This window comes from Panthera uncia (genome assembly GCF_023721935.1).
Source record: "Panthera uncia isolate 11264 chromosome B2 unlocalized genomic scaffold, Puncia_PCG_1.0 HiC_scaffold_24, whole genome shotgun sequence".
NCBI classification, from domain to species: domain Eukaryota; kingdom Metazoa; phylum Chordata; class Mammalia; order Carnivora; family Felidae; genus Panthera; species Panthera uncia.
The window spans coordinates 96420539-96439333 of record NW_026057580.1 but is presented as its reverse complement, the minus strand read 5'-3'; the positions used below and the strand labels follow the sequence as shown (position 1 = coordinate 96439333).

At 37.6% G+C, this 18795-nt stretch overlaps 1 protein-coding gene across 1 annotated transcript; it reads left to right on the top strand.

Moving 5' to 3' along the window:
* The first annotated feature begins 771 nt into the window (after positions 1 to 771).
* NMBR (neuromedin B receptor) lies at positions 772 to 18324 on the top strand. Its single transcript, XM_049654463.1, has 3 exons — positions 772 to 1281; positions 14091 to 14439; positions 17488 to 18324. Exons 1-3 carry the CDS (start codon positions 860 to 862, stop codon positions 17887 to 17889), a joined length of 1173 nt encoding a protein of 390 aa, XP_049510420.1. The 5' UTR covers positions 772 to 859; the 3' UTR covers positions 17890 to 18324.
* The last annotated feature ends 471 nt before the right edge of the window (positions 18325 to 18795 follow it).

Sequence of the window (18795 nt, the reverse complement as noted above, 5' to 3'; positions counted from 1 at the left end):
CATTTAAGAACTGTGTACTTTATGCATGCTATATTTCAGTAAATATGTTTAAAACTAATACGCAGCTGTTGGAAAGAGTTTCCATCTTTGGGGTGAGAAAAATGGATCAGAAAAGAAGAGAGTGTGTGTGTGTGTGGGGGGGGGTTGCGGAATTCCGTTCATTTATTCTGTCCTTTGTCACTCATTCTCTTTCCTAAATTCAGTGTTACAGTGCCAAGGCCTTGACAGCTCAGCCCCTGAATCCTGAGGATTGCAAATTGGGGCTCCTCCCGCTTGGAGGCGGGTAAGGATGTAACTATGTAGGGGCGCAGAATGAGTGAAAGAGGACTCAGATCCCCTCCAATTCCGCACATTACGGCAGGCATTGCAGAAACAAGAGCAAAACTGTGCAAAGAGCAAAGTGCCTGCCGCCCCCAGGGTTTCACCTGCGGATCGCTGGGCAAGGACAAGGTGACTTCTTCCCCTCCCCGCGAACTGTCCGGCAGGAACTTTTTTTAATTCCGGAGGGAAAAAATCTTTTTTCACAAAAGGACTGGTTCCTCTGTGAAAGGGAACAAACCGTTGAAGACTGGAACGAAGACGCAATTGCTCTGATTTTTTTTTTTTTTTTTTTTTTTTTTTTTTTTTTTAATTCGGAGCCAGCGGAAGCCATGTGCCCCTTCCAGAAGTGAAGCCCCGAAGCGTGGGCAGACCTCTCGCCAAAGCCCGATCCTCTTTGGGACGCGGCAGCGTGACTCGCTCTCCCCAGACGGTAAAGTTGTCCCCGTGAGAGGGAAACTGATTAAGGCCAAGTGGGTGTTGCACTTTTCAGGGCACCTGGGCGCATGAAAACCCAGCGGACTGTCCTGGAAAGGAGAACATGCCCCCCAAGTCTCTCTGCAACCTCTCCCAGACCGCAGGCGCGAATCAGAGCAGCTTCGTTCCCGGGGTGTCCGAGGGGGACTTGCTGGCCGCCGCCGACGGGACGAGCGCCAAGTTCGCGATCCGCTGTGCGATCCCGTCCCTCTACCTGCTCATCATCGCGGTGGGCTTGCTAGGCAACATCATGCTGGTGAAGATCTTCATGAGCACCAGCGCCATGAGGAGCGCCCCCAACATCTTCATCTCTAACCTGGCCGCCGGGGACTTGATGCTGCTGCTCACCTGCGTCCCGGTGGATGCCTCGCGCTACTTCTTTGACGAGTGGATGTTCGGGAAGGTGGGCTGCAAACTGATCCCGGTCATCCAGCTCACCTCGGTGGGGGTTTCCGTGTTCACTCTCACCGCCCTCAGCGCCGACAGGTAAGGGCACAGGTAGTGGTGGCCTGGAAAAGCGGCGCGGGGGGGCGGGGGGGCCCCGGGGGGGGGGGGGGGGAGGGAGAAAGGAAAGCCCGCAGGTGGGCAGGGAGAGAGGGAGAGAGAGGGTATCTGGGAACTGGTGTAAAAGGAGTTAAAAACGGACTGAGTTGTGAAGCTTGAAAAAATATATAAGAACAATATTCCTTTAAAAATAATTAACATTGTGTTAGTTTGAAAGTAGTTCTAAAATTGCATAGCCTAGTCTCCTTCCTCCCCTGCACACACTCTGAAAATCTTTACTATTTCATAGAAAAGCTATAGAATAATTGGGCAACAGGGCACCTATCACGTAGGAGCTTTCCGTGTGTGCTAAAATCTTACAAGTGCACTTTCCTTGTTCAGTCAATAGGTAAGAATGTCTAACTTAATATTAGGAAAGTGTTTGATGTTGAGTTTTTTTTTTTTTCAAATATGGGGAAACATCATTTATACTTATTAACCAAATTCTGTTATTTATTCCAAGTCAAACAACTACAATAGTAAATGCTCCTCAGACAGTTGACTACACATTCTTGCTTTAATGCCTCAAGTTAAGTGATCCCCCTCCCCTGCAAACAGGTAGGTACTGAATTTTAGTATCTTAAAATGGTGGTGTAAAAATACAAATTTGATATCAAACCTGCTTTTCACATATTTTAAAGGTGAGACATGTCTAGTATTTTACCTTGCAGACCAACTAAGTTCAACCATGTCATTTTTAGGTGTTGAGGTAAGATATTGAGGCCCAGGGAAAGTGAATCCCGTTGGCAGGGCAGGCTGGAGAATCCAGGACTGCTGACTGCTGGACCATGCCTCTCCCTCAGTCTCTCTATCATCATGCTTTCCCGCATTTAAGCAGGAGAAATGTCTGCATGGGGGTGCGGACAAAATGTCCTATTAGGCAACTGTGCATGGAGCCCTGGTTTAATTCTCTTCGGGATGGGGTGTTGACTTAAGCTATTTAGATAAACAATTGAACTTGGATGATTAAGGTGGTGGATGCACTCCTGTTCTTCAATTTACATGTTATGAGTGGAAAATGACTCCATCTAAGTGTCCCGGTATTTGCATTAATACCCTTCCATCACTCTGACATTGAAGAGTTAATCTTTGTTGAAGGAAAGACAACAATCACTGGCGAGTTGAGAGCTTCTGTCTTTTTAAACCAAATATTATTGACTTTTTAGTTTGTGTCATATTCTTTCTAAAACCACATTCCTATAAAAATGGGTGCCTTTGGGTAAATTATATGTACCTCATTTTGCTAAGATGACACTATTTCTATTACCTTTTATACAGTTTTTTGAACCCTGTAATTAAAATATGACTTTTTAGTTTAGCTGCTCCTCTTTATAGGACCCATTTTAATTAGAAAGTTAAAAGAATACTACTTAATAATTAGAATAAAACATATTGAATAGCTATGAATACAATAGTTAAAGTTACTATCACTGTGCTTTGATTTCTGCTAGCAGCAAGATCCAGGGCTAGAGTTTATTTTATGCCATTTTTCTCAATCTATTGTCATGGAGACCCACAGGTAAATTGGCTGGCTCTGACCAAGGTCTGAGAACATGCAATTACTCATGTATTTACTGACCTTTTTGCTTTGTTATATATATCATGTACTTTGTAAATGCAGTGTGGATACTTTAATAATAAGGATAAAGAAAGGTGGGTCGCCTCTTCTGCTTCGTCCACATTCTACGTTGTGTGTTTTGGAAATATAAATTAAGGAACTGGAATCACTGGTGATGAAATTACCCAATACATTCCAATAGTCAATTAAAGTGGTTTGGAAACGTTCTGCTATATATTGTCTACATTTCTATTTTTCTCCCAGAACATAGTGATCAAATGTTGATAAGTATTTAATCTCCTCCCATTTTATCTCACCAAATGTTTGGATTTCCTGTGAATTTGGAAACAAGTAGAGGACTAATTGTACTTAGCACTGTGCTTTTCTGTGTGTGAGTTTATTACCCTCGCAATACTATGAAGCAGGCATTATTATTATTACTATTTTAAAGTGAAGAAATCTAAGCCTTGAAATTAAGCAACATTTTCACGATCTCACAGTGATGGAGCCAACATTTGAGCTCAATTCAAAGTCCATACTCTTTATCATTAAGCCACAGTATTACTTTTCCGGGCCTAAGAAATTATTAATGATTTTTCCTATTTAATGGTAAATAGACTGAAAAATTCAATCTAAAGCAAAGCACCCAAGAGTACAAAAGGAACAATGATTTTGAAAGCTGATTCATTAGATTCAACAAAAGGAAAGAATATCATAAAAATTCAAAATTAAGCAGTGGTAGTGGCAATAGGAAAACTTTTTAAGCAACAAATTCAGTTGTTCATTAAACCAAATATCCTATCTTCACTAGATGGCTTCAATGTCTTTCCTTAAGAAAATAGAGTATAGAAGTAGAAATCACTGTAATGTAGAAAAAGAAACAGGAAGATCATTCTATTTCAGAAAGCACATCCCAATGTGAAGCGGACTTCAGTGTTATAGAGCATCAATGACAGCATCACCGGAGAGCAGAGACTGAAATAAGAAATATAATATTTATGAATCAACCTTGGGGCTTAAATCACCTTGTTCGATATGACCAAAGTGTTGGGTGGGTGACACTTTTGGTTCTTGAGATTATTATTCCTTGAATTGCCAAGCTTTTTTGAGAAGTTTCAACGGGTACATCCGTAGGAAAGGTCTTTTGTGTCCACTGTAGATGTGCCTCAGGGGCATTTCATAACCCCAGTGGAGGAGGAGAGACAGGGCCCCATCCGAGATGGTGAGTCTGGTGATTTTAGTTTATTTTCTACTTTTATCTTGATGATTTTTTTTATATTTTGAAAATGTACTTGTTTGCTTGCTCACATGAAATAGCTGATTAAAGGCATGTGCATATTATCTGTGGTATTATGTTTTTAACAGTTTTTCATACACACACACACACATACACACACACACGCTGGGATACTGGGCAGGTGGGATCCCATAAACATACTTTGTTTGTGGTTGGCTTACAGGTATCTCCATCACTATCTATTACAGTGGCTTCATTTCCAAACTTAGGATATAATTTCTTTGATTCCTGAAGACCTTTGGCCTCTAAAAGCCCCTAATAAAATGCAAATAATTTTTGAGAATGAGTTCTCCTCTTTCCTTTAGAGGAAAAATTTCCCAGATTCCTAGGGCTGAACTATAAACTTAATAATTTTATGTATTTACCAATGTAAAACTAGGCATCAATTCTTCTTTTTTAAATACAACTGTTAATTAAAATGCATTTTTATTTTTTATTAAAAAAAATTTTTTTAATGTTTATTTTTGAGACAGAGAGAGACAGAGACAGAGCATGAACGGGGGAGGGTCAGAGAGAGGGAGACACAGAATCTGAAACAGGCTCCAGGCTCTGAGCTGTCAGCACAGAGCCCGACGTGGGTCTCGAACTCACGGACCACGAAATCATGACCTGAGCCGAAGTCGGCTGCTCAACCGACTGAGCCACCCAGTCGCCCCTAAAATCCATTTTTAAATTAAATATTAAAAACCTATAAAATAATAAAAATGCAATTAATATTAATTTAATGTATCAGATTATGTTGTTTTTCTGGTATTGAATAGCCAATGTTGGATTGAATGCAAACATAATTTTTTGCCAAATCTAACTAAAGTGTTAACATATTAATGATTTCAAGCTTTTAGTTGCAAGTTAGGATACTCAGATTTAATTCCATAACTAAGCTAGTTCTGTTAGGTATGATGAACCTTGAATCATTAACATTATTTGGATATTACACCAATGCAAACAAATATTCTCTTCGGTATAATTATTTGTTAAAATATTGAAACAGATCAAATGTACACCGTGGATCTAACAGTCCCAAGACCTTCAGAAGCATTTTTATGAGTCTTAGTCCAGTGATGGGAGGGAATGCCATAATCTGTTTTCTGGGTTTTCACCAAAACTCCTGAGTGAAGCTCAGGTACTGATTAACCAGCTGGCCCCAGTGGGGATGTTTTCTTCTTTGGTCTGGAGCCCTGGATAGTATGCTGAGAAGCCCTTACTTCTCGGTGCTGAGATTAGCACTTAGAGTTTGTTTCTAAACTCTTCTGGGGAGTTCAGATTGGCCATACCTACCTAAGAGAATACTCCACACTCACCCTACAGATAACCCATTTTACAAGAGCAAGGACTTTTTTTATTTTCAACTTGTTCCAAAAAGAATTTAAGAGAGCTTAAAAACAAAGATACAAACAACACACAACAGATATAAAAAAGGGAGGAAATCCAGGGAGAGGAAAAATAAAAGTTGAAGACTATAAGGTGACCTATACCGTCACAAATGTGAGTCACGTGTTTGTGAACTTTCTAGCTGCCAATGCAAAAAGGATAATTTTTCATAAGAAGTGCTCAGCTGTTATTTTTATGTAGTCATAAAACAGGATAAATTGAAATCTGCACTTAATTTATCAGTTTTGAATCTGAATTTATATGGTTTTTTTTGTTAAATAAAAGTTGCTATTTTTGACTCCAATAACTCAGATATCTTTTATTCATTAGTCTCAAATGCTTCTAGCTTATGTCCTTTCTCTTTCTCTTTAGAAGGAATCTGAGACATTGGAGAGGCTGTATAATTCTTACAATATTCATACTATTGCCATAACTTGTGTACTACTTTATAGTTTTTGAAGATTATTCATGCACCTTGGTCTGAAACTTTTGGGACACACTATAACTAAGGAGGGATGCCCCGGACATGTGGGTGCTAATCCTGTGTCTGTTAGGTTCCACTGTTCTAGTTGGAGACGATAAAATAGGGCAAAACACATGCTCATAAGGCAGTATTTTCCTCATTTGCAAAATAAGAATAATGTCTTCAACTGTAGAGCCAAGGGACTGTAGATAGGATCCTATTATTTCCCTCCCTGAGTATTGAGTGGAGAAAGGCCCAAAGAGGAGAAGAGACACTATATTGGTGAGGCAGCTGAACGGTGAGTTCTGTCTCTGGGGCTCTATCACTGTCCTCCACGTTGCAACAAGTCTTTCAGTCACTTACGCTGATTCTATTTGGTCCACTTCTCAGTGGAAACACTCTCTGCGGTGTACCTTGTCAGTCTTTTGCCTGTGGTGGTGCATTTAAATAGGGGGCCATCCGCTCCAGTGGAGCCAGGAAGTCAGTGAAGTTCAACACTTTCCCTATTGTTAGCTGTCCCACCAGTACACTTCCTGTTTGTGTGTTTAAAGAACAAACATAAGGATTTACATTGGTCCTTTGGTTGCTGATTCCTCAGGAGGACTGACCGATCTCCAAGGTCTTTAATAGTTTTAATTGCATTTTTATTTTTTCATTCTCAACAAGCTCTTTTTTTAAAAAAACAAAATTAAAATTTGAGTATAGTTGGCAAACAATGTTACATTAGTTTCAGGTGTAGCACATAGTGAGTCAGCTTCTCTATACGTTATGTTATCCTTACCACGAGTGTAGCTATCATCTGTCACTGTGCAATGCTATTACAATACCGTTGACTATATTCCCTATGCTGTTCTTTTTATTCCCGTGACATTCATTGCATAACTGGAAGCCTCTATCTCCCACTCTCCTTATCCATTTTGCTCATCTCCCACCCCTCTTCCCTCTGGCACCCATCAGCTCATTCTTTGTATTTGTAGATCTGATTCTGTTTTTTTTTTATTCATTTGTTTTGTTTTTTAGAATCCACACATGCATGAAATCATATGGTATTTATTTGTCTTTCTCATATGTCTTATTTCATTTAGTATAATACCTTCTATGTCCATCCATGTTGTCACAAATAGCATGATCTCATTCTTTATGGCTGTGTAATATTCCATTCAATAAGTTCTTACTTAAAGTTTTTTAGTTAGTCCTTACTTTTACTTAGTGCATTTCTAGAAAAGTTGATGCTGATATGGGTTGTAGATGATTCTCTTTTAGAAGGTGTTGATCAAATATTCAGTACGAGATAGTTATATGCTATATTTGTGTATTTACTTTCCATTATTACTTTTACTTGTGAAATAGTATGTAGGTTTTAGATAATATTTATGTAACCAGTAGATTATTGTAAGCTCTATGGAGAACCCACCCACATACCAAATATACTGACAACTTTGGTATTTGGAAAGTTTATTTGTTTATTTTTCTATACAAAAAGATACACGTCTTCATTACATTTCCCTTTTTAATTGTTTGTTGTTTTTATGCCTGTATTCTTATTAGTTTCTGTATGACCAAAGTTATTTTCAGTTTCAGTCCAAGCTCCAAAGTGATGACCGAGCTTAATATTGCTAGGTTCAAGCTTAATGAACTGTCTTTTAACTTATTGTTTTAATTATTGATACAAAATATTCAATGCTATTAGGCTCATAGCCCATCTTTGTGAAAGCCACTGATTTATTGATGTGCCGGGCAGTATTTTCTATTTCCAGTTATTCATGGATCTTCAAGGGGAACAAGAATAAACATTAAACATTTATTTATCCCAAGTCCTTATCTTCATTAACATATGTGCAATTAAGTTTTGATTTTTTTCTTCTGCAGATTTTCATTAAGAATATTTTTTTCAAGGGATTCCTGGGTGGCTCAGTCGGTTGAGCGTCCCACTCTTGATTTTGGCTCAGGTCATCTCACAGTCATGAGATGGAGCCCCACATCTCCATCAGATGGACCTGAGCTCAAGATTCTCTCTTCCCTTTCTGCTCCTCTCCCTGCCCCTCCAACTTACTTGAGTGTGTGAATGTGCTTGCTCACTCTTTTTCTCTCTAAAATAAACAAACAAGAATATTTTTTCAACTTTCAATGTAGAGCTTCTTTACTTTTATCATTTGTGGAAATTTGAGAAGAATATTTTGAAAATGAAATTTTAATAATTGTGATTTAATTTAAGTTAATTTTTGGAAAAGAATCACATTTTAAGAGAAAATGGGTAGAAGAGGTAAAGAATTTAGTTCTTCAGTTGCATTCTCTGTGATGTGCCATAGCTGAAAAAATATAGAATCTGAAGTCACAAGATAGTCTTGTGTGAATTCTAAGTCATCTGCCTACTGGCTCTGTGGTTATTTCAACATCACTTAATCCCATAGTCTCAATGAGCTTTTCTGTAAAATGGGTACACCAATCAATTTTACTACACAGGGTTATTTTATCAAATTACATAATTAACATGACATAATTAACATAATTAATATAAACAGTAGGTTGCTGTGTAACTACTTCTGCTATGTCATCTATATGTCAGGATGACAAGTGACCCATTAATTCAAAACAATATTTATTCACATATGCAGTTAATTATTAGATAATAGGCAGTAAAGTGGGGTGAAAAATGAGTCTATTGTAAAATTAATGAAGGTGATCTCTCTACCTTCTATAGCCCTTCCCCAATTCCTTTAATCATAGACTGGCTTGTTCCAACCTATTGCCTTCATCAACATGACTTGTCATTGTCATTCCCCTTCTCATGAGACTTTCATGTGTCATTTAAGTCACACACTTTAGTGGGTTAAGAACAAAGTGATTTGGCCAGAGGGTAGATCCCTTTGTGTCAAATGGAATTACTGAGCCCTCTGTAATTGAATCCAGTATTTTTTCATTTTTTCCAAGGTGACATCCCACTTACTACATTATTTTTAAAAGATTATCATTTTAGACATTCTGTTCTATGATCATGAATAGATATTTTAAATAATAAATTTATTAATTTTATTCAGAATAAATTTTACTGCTGTGAACTATAAATACTTTTTAAAACATGATGTGACGTATTATAAAGGGCAGGCATCTAGTTCTTAACGCTGAACTTTTGCTGGATTCCAGAAACTCTACTGCTGAACATATGTCCTTTGCACCAGACAAGCTCACAGGGGTCTTGCATAAAGATGCTTACTGCCACAATCTCCTTGAAAAGTGGTTTCTGAACCTGGTTTATATTCAGAACCATTTGAAAATCTTAGTAAAATGTAGAGCCTCACATTCTATATCTTAGAGAATGTGTAAGTCTGGAGAGAAACCTAAGACTCTATCTTTCTTCAGCTCTCTAGGTGGTTCTGAATATTGATCCAGCTTGGGCATCACTAGACTTTGTCTCCATCCCTGACATCATTTTCATCTCAACCTAATACCCGATGACCATCCCACTCTACCAAAACTGTCTTAATAAGCAATCTCCTTGCTGCTCGGACCACATTTCCCTATTAGTTCAACATTTACTGAGAAATGACTATGGGTCAGTCATTGTTATGCACTTTAACGTTTATTTATTTTTGGGACAGAGAGAGACAGAGCATGAACGGGGGAGGGGCAGAGAGAGAGGGAGACACAGAATCGGAAACAGGCTCCAGGCTCCGAGCCATCAGCCCAGAGCCTGACGCGAGGCTCGAACTCACGGACCGTGAGATCGTGACCTGGCTGAAGTCGGACGCTTAACCGACTGCGCCACCCAGGCGCCCCTGTTATGCACTTTAGATACAACAATGAGTAAGACATAGGCTCCAGTTTCAAAGGAGGTTTTTGGTTTTTTTTTTTATTTTTAAGGAGCATTTGACACAGAGGTCTACACTTCTTTTTGAAATTTCCTCTTTCTCTTGCTTCTGTGATATCTTTCTCTCCTTGGTCAGAATGTTCACATTTAAACTCTTTGCTGGCCTCTTATAAATGAAGGAATGACAAGCAAAAAAAAAAAAAAAAGATTATGGATAGTCTAACTAGTATGTGTGCAGAAATGTGTAGAAGGAGATTTTGAGAAATTGAGATGACTTTATATGAGCTAAAATTGATCTAATTTTCATTATATGTATTTTAATACAATGACATTTCATTATCCCTTACATTAAATTTAGACTATATACAGATATGGTAAGTGCAAGATTCAAAACAGAAATTAATGAAGAAGCATACGTATTTATTGATATTTAATACATGAATGGTGATTATGTTTTCTTTAATCCCTTTTGATTCATTATTTTTTAAGTTTTCAATTAGGGATACCTTTCTAAGACTATCTAAAAGAAAACAAACATAACTTTTCACACATATGTATTATGCTACTAAATTTAATGAGATGGTTTTCGTACTGACGGACTGTTTCATTCCTATATTTTTTAAATGTTTATTTATTTATTTTGAGGGGGGGAGGGGCAGAGAGAGAGAAAGAGAGAATCCCAAGCAGGCTCCGCACTGTCAGTGCAGAATCCAATGTGGGACTCAGATCCACAAAATGTGAGACCATGACCTGAGCCAAAACCAAGAGTCAGACGCTTAACCGACTGAGCCACCCAGACACCCCCTCATTCCTATATTTTCATAAATTTTTAAATAAAGGATGATTAAACATGTCCATATTTGCTCTGTATTGTTTTACCTTTTATCCTTTCAAAGATGCACATGAAACACTGGTGTAAACCTTCTTCTCTGACAATTATAAACCATGGTTAAGGACTAATATTGATGCTTCACTAATCTGTTGCTTTAAACTATAATTTCCAGCTTTATAGAATTGTCAGTACTCCCCTTTCTAGCAAATGTATATCATTAAAAGAAGATCCAAAGTTTATTTCCCTTTCCTGCAGGACATGGCTAAGAACTGTACCTGTCGAAAAGGCCTTCTCTATCCCTTCCTTACACTCCCACTAGGTTTCTTACTTCCCCTAAACCAAGAATCCAAGAGCTGTTGCTACAGCTCTGTTATTACAATGTTAGCGGCATGTTATTGGCAATGTTATTACAATGAAGGAGGTATAACTTCCATTCCTCTTTGCAGTTTCCCCAACATGCTTTCTGTTTATGTGCTTAGAGATAAGGTGGGAATGGGAATAGGGGAGTGATGTTTTCCTCCTTTTTAGTCCACAAAGGAAAGTTCAGAATATTCTTTGAGTTTTCTGACAACATAACAAGGAAGGCTAGTTAATTGATTAATTTTTGGTAACCATCACCCCCCAAAACTTCCCTGCTCTTTCTCCATCTCCTCTACGTACAAAAGAATTTGCGATTGGCTTTTTGGCACTTTGATCTTAAATAGGAATTGGGAGGTAGTAGATACCTAACTTTTGAGGAGAAATTCCAGCATAAAGAAGCTAAGCAAACACACCACCAAATAAATATCTTTAAGTGTATTGGTTCATTTTTGGTTTGTTTAAAAATCTGATTTAATTATATTTCCATGAATTCCAATAACATCATTGTAATTAATGCCAAAAAAAAGGGCAAAGAGAGATATCTGAACATGAAAAAAGAAAAAAAATGAATCCACAAGTGAAAATACTGTATATTGGTACTAAAATATAGTTACTTGAATCCATAAAGGGAACGGTTTCTTCTAATTATCTATTCACTTGCAAAACAAGAACTTCTAGAAATTAAATATATGATAGCAGAGGGACCACTGACTGGGTGGCTCAGTCAGTTGATCATCTGACTCTTAGTTTCAGCTCAGGTCATGATCCAGGGTTGTCGAGCCCACCATTGGACTCCACACTAAATGTGGAGCCTGATTGGGATATTCTGTCTCTCAAAATAAAACTGAAAAACACATTTAAAAATCTAATGGTGGAAATAAAAAAAAAATTATAAGAATGGACGCTAAGGCTAATAAAGCATCTTAGAAAGTAAAACCAATAAGAAGGTGGAGATGAGCTTGATAAAGTGAAGGAGGAATTAGATTCAAGTACTGAGACTCCAATTATAAAGCAAGATGGTAAAAAAACAGAAAGAAGTAAATTCAGGTACAGGGAAAATTATGCAAAAAAAAGATCAAGTAGCAACTGTAGGTAAATCGAAGACATGTTTAGGAAAGAAAACAATATATTACTTAATTCTACAGTAAGAGATATTTGGTTGGTCATAATAGCAATCTAGTGACTATTTTATAAACATTTAATATAATTTACTGAATTAGGAAGTTGGTAATGGGAGAGACAGAAGTATATAAGAGAGAAAATCTTCAACTTCCGTAATAGGATGTCAAGAGCAAATGTCTACAATATTTAATTCAGGAGATAGTGGCAGAAGGACATTTCTTACACATATGGAGGTAATGATATGAAATTTGGTTCAACTCAGGAGCAGGACCTGAAATGAAATCAGGTCCTGCTTTTCTTATTCTTTACAGGCTCTTCGTGTTCTCTGATTAAAAACAAAACAAAACAAACAAAAAACCCCACCTCTTTGAATGTATTAAGCTAATAAACATTAAAAAGAAACAGAAAAAAACAGCTAATTCTAGTTACCGATTGTAATTCGACTTTTACTTTCTTCTGAACATGTAATTAAGCAGAAGTGGGGGGGTGGTGGGAAACACATGCCTACTGTTTCTGCCACGTGCAAAGTCTAGGTGAAACAAATGCAGTATGTTCGCTACTTTATTTAATTTGGGGTTGAGGCCCTTTGCTGTTGCTCTACTTTAAGTTTTATATGTGTCCTGGTATACAGGGGTAGACTCTCTAGATCAAAATGCAAACTGTCTTTCTCTGATTGAGGGTCTGGGAATGATGCTTGATGCAAATCAGGAAGAAGAAAGAGAGGCTCCCCTCAGAGAGGTATTGAGGCCAGGAGCTGTTTCTCTCTTCCGGGCAATGGGAAACATCTTTACAGAACCTCAGACCTTATCTGCTTGTTCTGTTGCTTGAAGTATTCTGAATTTTTAGAACAGCATTCTAAATCAACTGTAAATAAGGAGAAGGTATAGAGTCATGGCATGGTTAGTATCTGCTAATTGGCAGGCACAGTAATAGGTAGTCTCTCCATTTTTTTTTTTTATCACAAAACTTTGAGAAAAATGTTTTTATCCCCACCTTACAGATGAAGAAAAAGACCTTAAGTGATTTTTCCAAAGGATATTAGAGTTAAGAAAATGGCTCAGGTTTGTTTGACTAAAATAATTTTTTACTGTGTCAGGTTAACCTCCTAGGTGTCCTATAACCTGAAATACTTTCAGAAAAATATAAATAACTTGATGTTCACATATAATTTTGGTTTGTTTGCATTACGATTACCCTAAAGTGTGTGATTGAGTTAGCTGTTTATATTCTTTAAGCCCTTGTGTCCTGGAGTGTGGTTCCTTTACCATTATGATGGTGTTATATAGGAAGAGAGAGGCTTTCATGAGGTGTCAACAGGAAATAAATTTCAGCTACAAAGACAGGATGTTATTTCATCTTCAGTTCTTTCAGTTCTTATGATTGAATTATGGAGAAAATCCCAGTCTTTAAGGTTTACTAATGCCCTTAGGGAAAAAAAGTGGGAGACTAAGTCACAGAAGGTGAAGAGCAGCAAAATAGAAGTTGGTAACATTATTTTGTAGACATTTTATATTTTAGGGTTTCTGTCTATTATTGCAATTATAGCGGTGATAGTTTTTTGAAAATGCAGTGATTTAAATGAAAAAAAAATGAAAATATTCAATAACTGATGATACTTGTACTATGTGTGATTTAGAAAAATACTTGCAAAAGAGGTAAGCAAATTAATGGAATTTGGGGAATGACAATTTAAAATCTTTTCCTTTCTCCGTCTTCTGTGCTAATAAGCTATGGAATGTCTTGTAGACAGACATCAGAGATTTTAAGTATTCCATATACTGCAAAACAGCTAGGGAATAACAGAGTTTTAGCACCTCTCTCTCAGCCAGTAGGATCTCTCCTTCCTTCCTTCCTTCCTTCCTTCCTTCCTTCCCTTCCTTCCTCTTTCTCCTTTACATTTTTCTTTCTAAGAGAGTAATATGAGTCATGTTGTCTTCCCAGGTACAGAGCCATCGTCAACCCCATGGACATCCAGACGTCCCGGGCGTTGCTGTGGACCTGCGTCAAGGTGGTGGGGATCTGGGTGGTCTCCGTGCTGCTGGCACTTCCGGAAGCCGTGTTTTCGGAAGTGACGCGAATTGAGGGCGTTGAAAATGGCAGCTTCACGGCGTGTGTACCCTACCCTCAGACGGATGAATTACACCCAAAGATTCATTCAGTGCTCATCTTCTTGGTCTATTTCCTCATACCACTTGCTATTATTAGCGTTTATTATTATCATATTGCAAAGACCTTAATTAAAAGTGCACATAATCTTCCTGGAGAATACAATGAACATACCAAAAAACAGGTAAGCTTGTTAGGTGTGTGGGTGGGGGTGTGTGGGTCAGATGCAATAACTGCTGTCTGCTGTTCTATGGCATGGGTTCTCAATACCATGAATGGTTAGAACAGAATCCCAGGGCACTGGCACAAGCATTAGCCTGAACTAGAAGAGATGTTGGGGTGGGAGGAGGAGGGGAGGGCATCTCCAGTATGTGGCCATGTCAGAGCTTTGTAAAAGCCCACTGAGGTCCAGCGTATCTGCCATCTGGGCCTACAGCTATTAAAATTTAATGTCTTTGAAGGCTTTTCCTTACCGGCAAATGTTCATGCAAAAAACAACATAATAAACCAGAAAATTAACTATAAATTTATTTAATTATTGTCTATTCTCCCATTAGCCCATTAAGGATGACAGAAAGTCTGGGACAAGGATTCATCAGGAAAGGACCTAGGATCTGGGGATGAGGTTTGGTAGGATGCCAGAATGGGGCTCTGGGAACAGAAAGTAGAGAACAAAGGTGAGGAACAGCAGGTAGAGAACAAAGGTGGGAGTGATCAAGAGGTGGTTGATGCTGAAGTTGTACTTTCTCTAACTCAACATTATAACTTTTCCTATAAAAATTATATATTAATTTAAAAATTACAGTATGCACCTTATGTAGTCTTTCTTCCTGAGAAAATACTCAGAGACACTAATTTAAGGTAAAACCAGTTGTGTGAATCCACAAAGAGATGGAAATATTGTTCTAGTGGGACAGTTTCAAGTTGTGCATTTGTGTACACAATTTTTAGCGAAGAACCTCTTCCAAAAGGCTCTGTAGGTACAGGGATATGATGGGTGTCCTTCACCAAGTTAAAGGCAAGTTGAATGGCGGATCATTAAAATTTGCTGGGCTGTAGTTGGAGGCACAGTCTGGGGCTTTGCACACTTCAGCAACAGCAGATTCTGGAAGGGTTTCTTGCATGGAAGGTAACCTCTATTTATTGATGACCATCAGAATCAGAGATCCACATCTTTTTTGAAAGCTAAAAAATCAACCAATCATTAAAATAGTTGTTAGATAAATTAATACATTCATTATCTAAATACCTAGCATCGTGGGGCGCCTGGGAGGTTCAGTCACTTAAGTGTCCGAATTCAGCTCAGGTCCTGATCTCACAGTTTGTGAGTGTGAGCCCTGCATAGGGCTCCCTGCAGTCAAGGCAGAGCCTACTTTCGATCCTCTCTCCCCCTCTCTCTCTCTGCCCCTGCCCCGCTGGTTCTCTCTCTCTCAAAATAAATAGACTTTAAAATAAATAAATAAATAGATACATAGATAGGTAAGTAAAAATAAATATCTAGCCTCATGGTAGCCAAAAAATCCAGTTCATAGACTCACTGCGCTTTTTCCTTTGCCCTGTGATCCAAATTGTATCTCAGTTTGGGTATATGAGTTTTTGCTTTGTTTTCTAAAATTGAGTTCCTCCCACCCTCCAACCTCCACTTTTATTTTATTTTTTTAAATGGCCTTAGTTCTGCCTTGTGTTTTGTGAGTTTTCTATTGGGACTTATAAACCCTGGCTGGGTAACAGGGCTTGATATCTGCTGAGAAGTAATCTCAGTGCTGACGGCCTGCCTGTGTGTCTCCAGACACAGACTGGCATGAAATTCTTCCACCCATACTCCACCTGTTAGTGTGGACACTGCTTTGTAATATAAATTTCACATTTATCTTACAGTCAAGTTGCTTAACTCATGCCGCTGGGATACATCTGGACCACAGCATTTGTCGTTCCTCCTCTTTACTGCACCTTTCTTTGTTGCCCCCATCACCACTCACTACTACCCCCAATACCAGTTATGTTTGGATTGTAAACCTTTCCAGTTTTGGTATGTTCTAGTTGACTACCAGTAGTTTTAGCCCAGAATATATCATTTTGCCTCCTATCGATATCTTTTGATAAACTAAGTTTTCATACTCATGTTGCCGTATTTAAATATTTAAACAAGTAAGACAAATACGAGCTAAACCTTGAACTCTACATATTGGAAAATAATTTTTAGATTAGAAGAGATATATGTCCAATATTTGAGTTTTGTCTCTTTATCACATTCCTGAAGAGTTTCCTATAAAACAGTAAACACAGTATGTAAAGTTTATGAAAAGAAAGAAAATGTACTTTTATTTTTAAAGGTAATCTAACATAGTTAATACTTATAGGATTGACAGTTATGTCAGATGGTTTTGATTTATGTGAGTCAGAAGTTGAAATCTCAAGTTTTGTTTGTGTGTCTGTGTGGGTGTTTGTGTGTGTGTTTAATAAGGGTTTAAAAAGTCATGCTTTATTTCAATTACCCTGATTTAAACAAAATCTAATACCGAATATATTTTGTGGTTCATTAATTCAGTGGATTTAATACAAACAGAAATGATTAATGTTTAAAGTGAGCACAATAAGACTTTAGCAACAGGAAAGTAGTTAAAAAAAAGAGAGAGTTTATATAGGTCACAGTTTAGCTTGAAGACATAGCCATTTATTAGTAATTTATCATCTGGTCTCACATAAGCTGTCAAATAATTTTATTTTATTTACTTATTTAGTTAGTTTCAAGTTTTTATTTAAATTCTAGTCAGCATATAGTATAGTAGTGGTTTCAGGAGTAGAAGTTAGTGATCCGTCACTTACATATGACACCCAGTGCTCATCACAAGTGCCCTCCTTAATACCCATCACTCATTTAGCCCATCCCTTGCCCACCTCCCTCCATTAACCCTCAGTTTATTTTCTGTCATCAAGAGTCTCTTATGGTTTGCCTCCTTCTTTTTCCCTTTCCTGTATGTTCATCTGTTTTGTTTATTAAATTCCATATATGCTTAAAATCATATTGCTAAATATATTTAATGAAAGAGCATAGTGACCAAAACAAGTTTTGTCAAACTGTTAAAATCATCACTTTGTTGAGGAAAATAGTTTTTGTATTTTGGGATGCATTTGCATGCTATGGCAAGTTTCACTTCTTTTGCACAATGTTTCTCATGTCGATGGTTCCATTTTCATTTTAACCAAAGGGACTGTTTGCTTGTATTTGCAGATGGAAACACGGAAACGCCTGGCTAAAATTGTGCTGGTCTTTGTGGGTTGCTTTGTCTTCTGCTGGTTTCCAAATCACATTCTCTACATGTATAGGTCTTTCAACTATAATGAGATTGACTCATCTCTAGGCCACATGATTGTCACCTTAGTTGCCCGAGTTCTGAGCTTTTGCAATTCTTGTGTCAATCCATTTGCTCTCTATCTACTCAGTGAAAGCTTCAGGAGGCATTTCAATAGCCAGCTGTGTTGTGGGAGGAAGTCCTATCAAGAGAGATCAACGAGCTACCTTCTCAGCTCTTCTGCAGTGCGTATGACATCTCTGAAAAGCAATGCTAAGAACATGGTGACCAATTCTATTTTACTAAATGGGAACAGCATGAAGCAGGAAATGACACTGTGATTTCAGCCATTCAACTCACTACCTGGAAAGAACTTACCTTGCTATCTCTATGGAGCAGAGCAGAAAGAAACAATTTTCTCATTCTTACTATTGCTCAGCTGGTTCATCAGGCGATTTCATGATTGACTCAGAAAAGGCAAGACAAACACAGCTAGCATTCTTCTCTGAACAGGATTTTGCCTTGAAAAATATATATCTCACACTAAAAGTCAGTCAAATGAAGCTCTATTTGTGTATAAATCAATATTGCTTCAGGATTTAAGCTGTTGTTAGAGCCAACTCTACTGTATTTATCTTAAGTTTGTTTTATCTTGAAATGTATTCCTATATTGACTTGATTCAGTGATGGTAATATTCAAATTCCTATTATTTGAAAAAGGAATCATATTTCCCTGGTGAATTTTATTCATAACCACTGCATGTATATATCTCCTTTATTTAAATAAAATAGAAAGTTCAAAAGGTAGAGCTTAATTACAAGTCAATAACATTTATTGTGATTCTTTGTGTGATTAATCATAATTTATAAAGATAGCTTATGTCTGTAACTTTTAGGTATGTGATTAAAAGGTATGATGCCATTTGATTATGAATAGTAAAATAGATATCATATGAATATGATTTTACATTATGGATGTAAAACGGGTATCATATGTCCCAAAATGATGATTCAGAAAATTGCATGGCCATTTGTGTATACATTTCTAAGTCCTTTAACATTTCGATATTTCTGTATAGATATGAGAAGATTAGTGTAATTCTGGTGAGGTCAGTCACTTACTTGTCTTCTCTTACAATAGCCACCTAACAAGTGTGTGAAATCTCATTTAAGCAAGTTTATTTGGCATAGTACCACAGTTTCCTCTGACTTACCATCTTAAAGTTTTCTCTAAAATGCAAGCATGG

Coding starts and splice junctions, on each gene's coding strand:
- NMBR (XM_049654463.1), top strand. CDS start 860: ATGCCCCCCAAGTCTCTCTGCAACCTCTCCCAGACCGCAGGCGCGAAT. Junction 1,282..14,090: donor ACCGCCCTCAGCGCCGACAG/GTAAGGGCACAG, acceptor TTGTCTTCCCAG/GTACAGAGCCATCGTCAACC. Junction 14,440..17,487: donor ATGAACATACCAAAAAACAG/GTAAGCTTGTTA, acceptor TTGTATTTGCAG/ATGGAAACACGGAAACGCCT.